The sequence below is a fragment of the Primulina eburnea genome, chromosome 3 (assembly GCF_022965805.1).
Source record: "Primulina eburnea isolate SZY01 chromosome 3, ASM2296580v1, whole genome shotgun sequence".
Taxonomy (NCBI): Eukaryota; Viridiplantae; Streptophyta; class Magnoliopsida; order Lamiales; family Gesneriaceae; genus Primulina; species Primulina eburnea.
In genome coordinates this window covers 20,581,508-20,587,231 of record NC_133103.1, presented here as the reverse complement: position 1 = coordinate 20,587,231, position 5,724 = coordinate 20,581,508, and the positions used below count along the sequence as shown (strand labels likewise).

At 35.0% G+C, this 5,724-nt stretch overlaps 1 protein-coding gene across 3 annotated transcripts; it reads right to left on the bottom strand.

Annotated features, from left to right (window-relative positions):
* Positions 1–1,408: 1,408 nt before the first annotated feature.
* LOC140827263 (uncharacterized) lies at positions 1,409–5,285 on the bottom strand. 3 transcript variants are annotated; one of them, XM_073189900.1, is made up of 12 exons: positions 5,055–5,285; positions 4,791–4,887; positions 4,170–4,271; positions 3,968–4,084; positions 3,489–3,714; positions 3,263–3,414; positions 2,864–3,195; positions 2,673–2,772; positions 2,501–2,560; positions 2,349–2,432; positions 2,139–2,255; positions 1,409–1,862 (listed from the first exon to the last, which is right to left on the bottom strand). In XM_073189900.1, the coding sequence occupies exons 2-12, from the start codon at positions 4,848–4,850 to the stop codon at positions 1,557–1,559; spliced, it is 1,656 nt and encodes a 551-aa protein (XP_073046001.1). In that variant the 5' UTR covers positions 4,851–4,887; positions 5,055–5,285; the 3' UTR covers positions 1,409–1,556. The 3 variants fall into 3 exon arrangements, with proteins under 3 accessions (XP_073046001.1, XP_073046002.1, XP_073046004.1); XM_073189901.1 differs by lacking the exon at positions 4,791–4,887 and having other exon boundaries at positions 5,055–5,284; XM_073189903.1 differs by having other exon boundaries at positions 4,156–5,283.
* Between the last annotated feature and the right edge of the window lie 439 nt (positions 5,286–5,724).

Genomic DNA, 5,724 nt, shown 5'->3' with positions numbered 1-5,724 from the left:
TTGGTTTTAAATTCATATAAATCTTAAATGATTTAAGAATAAGGCGAGAAAAGTACAAATTGGTAAAAACACGAAAAACTTATTAAAAACACGAACTATAATTCTGATTTCAGAATCAAGATCCATGATGTTTTCTTAAATAGTACTCCGACGGATTAGGCTTTTGTGGATTGGGGGAAGGGCCTCTCCCACTTTGGCAGAAAGAAGGATTTGTTCATTGCTTCGATGGAATTGATGTGTGATCACTCATGCCTTGGGAAGAGGACAAAAGCTAGGACCACTACATTATCTTGCATTGCATATTATATATAGCTTAGATTTTATTGGGAAATTAATAAAGTTTTCTTTTCATCCATTTTTGTTTTTGAATTGTTTCTCATCATTCTTGTATTTGCTTAGATGTAAACTTTACTGATAACCATGATACATCTGTGAAATATATCAACTTTATCATCTCTTTTTTTTTTATGGGAAAGTGGCATCTACCTCTCTTCGCACAATCCGAAAAACAACGGAAAAAATGATCTTTTAAAACACCGTGTTTTTTTAAAATCAGACGTGAAATCCCTTGAAAATGAAGAAAATATGTCTGAATTTAAAAAAATATCCGGTTGTAAAAGACTTTAATTTGACATATATATGGAGTTTTTGTATTTTTTTTATTTAATAGGGGTGATGTTGCTATTTGCCCCCTTTTTTTCCTTTCACTATCGTGTCTTGAAAAAGATTGGAAACAAAAGTAATTGATAACTAAAAAGTTAGATGAATCCATTTTTTGTTGTCTCCAAGCTTCCCACTTTTGCATGAAATAATAGAGATTCCAATGTTTAATCCAACATGACAATTAATGCTATTTTCTCATATAATTTCACAATGGTTTTAATATTCACCAAAAATAAGTAACATGTTTGCAAAGGTCTTTAGTTCCCTATGATGTGAAAACTCGCAGCTCATACTTTTCGGTGTATATAGGTACGTAAAATCTCGAACTAACGCAATAACATGCAAACCACATTTAATCAGATAAATCACGTTGGTCAAGCTTTGTGTGACAAATTGAAACTGACAACCTCGCCCCAAGAGCTATAATAAATGTGTCATTCTTAAGGGGGTCATTAAGAAATTTATTAAAGAAAATTTCGAGAAAACAAAGTTATATGATGTAGTTATAAATTAAAATGGGATGTACAATTTTGAACTAACATACAAATACTGATAATTACAATTTGTATTTGATAGTTGTAGAAACTACTCTCACATGCATATTAGCTAATTTTTAGTGTTCCCATGTATACCAAAGTCACATCATCTCCCAAAATAAATTTAAGATTATAAACATAAAATATATAATCCAAATATCAAAGAAAAAATTTATTACTTTTCACATATCTTCGAGACGAAACATTCGTGGCACTGATAAAATTTATTTACAACCACTAAATTATTAATACACTTTTCACTATAAACCTATAAGCTATAACTTGTATACATGAAAATCCAACTCCAAAATTGCTGAAATTCTGAGGATACCAAACACAAGGTAACAGCTTGTTCAATCATGTGTGCAGAAGGTATCTAAAGCTAAAATCATAAGGTATTATTCGAAAGGACCGCGATAATGACTCGCCTTTGCCCAACTCGACACATTTCATCGCTTCTTTTCCTAGTTCGCAGGGCAGTTGGAGGCATATCCAGTCGAGCAAGGACTCGATATCCTTGGCAAAGTCTAGTAGATACCAATCGAGCAGCTTGGGTATCGCTATGACCTTTTCTGCAGTTGAAATACCAATTGCTGCTTGTAAGTAGTCTCTTTTAGCTGTTTCGAGCTCGTTTTCAACTTGAGAGGCCGTGTATACTCGAACCTTCAAATATGAATATATAGTTCAGTTAGTGAGTTTTTTAGAAACTATTCTAAAATGGGAAATATTTCATTTATATATCAAGCAATCCCTTTGATACCAAAAATGGTGCATGATCTGTCAGAAGTGATTTCATTGCTGAATCTAATGAGGCTCAGGAGATAGATATACGTCGAGTTTCAATGATGGGATCAAGTAGTTTCCGGACAATTCGTTGGAGCAATTCGATGATAACTGATGAGTGAGCTTTCAGTTAATTGTTAAATTATGATAACTTACTGCAGGGGATGACCAGCTTCCGCAAGAGAGTGCAAATGTTACCAATGGTTCGGATAACTCTAAGCCAAACTTTCTACGCGTTGTCATCTCATCGTGTTTTGCGCCTTTCGACAAAGTCTGGGGCGAAAAAACAAATTGAATTACAACAAACCATATTCCAGAATTCGATAGATGGCCAAAATTTCGATAAATAATCGAGTCTTATCTTACAAATTTCGAATGATAAGGTAGTCTCAGTATGAAATGTTCAATAGTTATTGCGTTTAGAACGTGCCCACCAACCGTCACCGTTGCCTGATAATCCGACCATATCATACACATAGCATTAAATGGATAGGGAAAAAGGACCAACTTAATATTACCTTTTGCATCAGGGCAACGACCATTTCAGGACTTTCTGGAATGCCATACTCAATAAATGCCTGAAGCAATGATTTATTCATCAATCCACAATTAACAACAGATAGATTTTGGGAGGAGACTAAAACGGCTGATGGAGCAGAGATTATAACTGGAGGGATTATTGTGTCATACATTCATCATGCACGAATTGTAGACGTTAATCCAGAAAGCGAGCTTTCCTTGATGGGATAGGCCTTTCAAGTCGACTGCCGCAAGTTTCTGAAGTTGAAGCCTATACAAGAAAGGGATATATGCATAAGCATCAAAACTATGCAAATTGCTGTGAGAAACATGAGATTTAAGCTAACCATGAAGTGGCTTACTTCAGTCTTTGGACTAGGAATACTGAAATTGTTGTTCGATTTGGATTGATAGAGGTAGATTCAATAGCCAACAAATGCTTGTATGGACCAACGTCTCTCTTCCCAAACTTTGAACATATACTATAAGGATCCTTGTACTCAACATACGCACAAGGAACGGTTTCGGTAGTATTCCTACCCTTATTTGAGCTCATTCTCAAGAAAATATCCATCAAGCATTTCAGAATGCTTTCGGAAATTTTGTTTGGACACTCATCTTCGGTTGACATCTCCTCTCGACTTGCAGGATTTATCTCTTCTGCACTCCGTCCATCGACTATTGGGCTCTCCAACTGGTCAATTAATAAAAAGGTAAAATGGAAAATTGATTATAGAAATTATTAAATCATGCATATGTACCTTCTGAGGATCTAAACACTTCTCGGTTGATCTGCACTCAGCGGGAGGCCGGTTAACCGGAGTTCCAGCCCTTTGCTCTTTTATATTCGGTGTTTGTTGTTTAATCTTTGAGAAATTGGTGCTCGAGTAGTTTTCTTTTCCCATTCTTTCATCTGATCACATGCTTAATTAAGTTTTTTTTAAAGAAAAAAATTCTGAAAATATAAAAGAAAGACTGTGGCATTACCTGAAACTGAACACAGATTCTTCAAGACACATGCTGTAGAATTTGCTTCGGTTTGGTGTGATGACCTTGATTGCTTCGGTTTCAAACCTTTAATCTGATCATTCTTCCTCGAGGATGAAATGCAGACCGCTTCTTGATATAGTCCTTGCCTGAAATGCACCACTTTCTCTTCGAGCCGAACAACTTCCTCCTCCAAGACGGCCACTTCAGCCAGAAGCTCAAGTGTCTGAACACATGAATTCAGAATTACATTCCCATTTACACCAACTGAATAACAATATCAAGTTCAATAAATTATGTAGAATCAAGCATTTGTCACTATATTATAGCTTATTGTAAAAATGCAATTCAAAAAATTTATCCATTTGATCAATCTTCTCAATCCTATATCGATACCTGACCCATCCGCTAAATGAAAATAGCTAAAATTTTCCTTTAGAAACACAGAAGAAAAACAAATTCATGGGCTTGAGACTAACATCAGGTGGAAGATAAGGAGGGAGACGAGGGAGAGCTCCCATCGGTCTGGTAAACGCTCTCTCCAATGCTCTATGGACATTTTCCTCGTGTCTCAACTTCTTCTTTAGCTTATCAACCTATATAGTACATCATCTTAAGTACAATGGATAGAAATATTGATGCAGAAACTATAAACAATAGAAGTGACCAATTAAATCCCACGTCTTGTTGCAATGCAATCTTCCTTGCTCGAATTGAGCCTCGTCGACTTGTGGTCAGTTTCTTGGGATCCATCGCACGACTATTGTTCATTTCCACCTTTTCCTTTAAGTTGCCACAAAGAGAAGGCAACAACCAGCATCCACAAGAAAGGAATTACATTATAGAAAAAGATAAAGTTCCTTGCACTAAGGGGCACTTATATGTAATATGTTAAAGAAAAAGGAGAAAAAAGAAATACCAACTAAAAAAATTGAATAAGAAGCAAAGTTTAAAGTGTAAAAAAAAGCTTTTTTCTAAGAATAATCATCACACAGAATAAGTTCAACAATTGACAGAAACCAAAAAATCAGAAGATATTCCAATCATGAATGATTGGACTCCAAATATGTCATTTTTTCCCTACTCCATCTCATTTCTCAATTTGATCTAAAACCCATCAAGGATTATTACCAAAGAAGCTTAATTTATCGAAAATGAAGACAACAATTTTCATCCTCTGTTTTCCGAACTTTTTTCTGGTATGAAAAAACTCGAATAATAATTTCATCAACTTCCACCATAACACAACTTCGCAATCTTTGATCCACACTAACAGATTACAAAAAATCAGATTCCCATTACTTTTTCATGCTTTAGAGGAGCCTTCATAGGCTGCAAACTGCTCCTGGTTCCGGTATTCATTCTCTCCACTCCCCGAAACAAAGAAAGAGAATGATCCCTGCCATCACCACACCATTAAATCCACTAATCACCCAGAAAAATAAAAAGAATAGTAAACTTTCAGAGTAATGAACCCATGGCTGCAGTGCCTAGCAGAAACAGTTGCAGTGGCAGAAGGTGGAAATATGTATAGACTGAAATACTGTCGGATTGATCGAAGCCCACCTCAAAAAGAAATCTTGAAAATCGACTTTAATGGTTTTCGGTTCATCACTCCAATCTCTGCCACTTTTCTCGCTCTGTTGAAGTAAATGCTCATATCAAACACCAACCCATATCAGGACGGCATCTCTACATATAATTCATTTCTGAAGAAAATATATTCCTTTTATGTACACATGACAATTCCGTGTATATATATATATATATATATATATATATATATGTGTGTGTGTGTGTGTGTGTGTGTGCATAAACATTATGTGGAGATTCTTAATTTGTATTTATATTTTTTTAGATTTTGTGCATGTGTCGAGAGAGAGAGAGAGAGAGAGTGGGGGGAAGACAGAGGGTGTACAACTGTGTATGTCACCTCATTGGCGAGAAAAATGGAATATCGTAAATATAATATATTTTATTGTTTTATTATTATTATTATTATTATTATTATTATTATTAAAGAATTGGTGAGCTAATAAATTAATTTGGGGTTGACCCTTTTAATTTTATTTAAAATTAATAAAATAGTGAAAATAGAAACTGGGCGGTGTCTAATGTTAACAACGGATTGGCTCTGTTAGGCTACAAGCTTTCAGACCGTGACTAGACACTCTCATTGATGACAAAATAAATATACAAGGAGAAAATGAAAAATTATCATCATGCATCCGAATTA

Coding starts and splice junctions, on each gene's coding strand:
- LOC140827263 (XM_073189900.1), bottom strand. CDS start 4,850: ATGAATACCGGAACCAGGAGCAGTTTGCAGCCTATGAAGGCTCCTCTA. Junction 2,561..2,672: donor ACAATTCGTGCATGATGAAT/GTATGACACAAT, acceptor TCATTGCTTCAG/GCATTTATTGAGTATGGCAT. Junction 2,433..2,500: donor TCGTTGCCCTGATGCAAAAG/GTAATATTAAGT, acceptor TCGGATTATCAG/GCAACGGTGACGGTTGGTGG.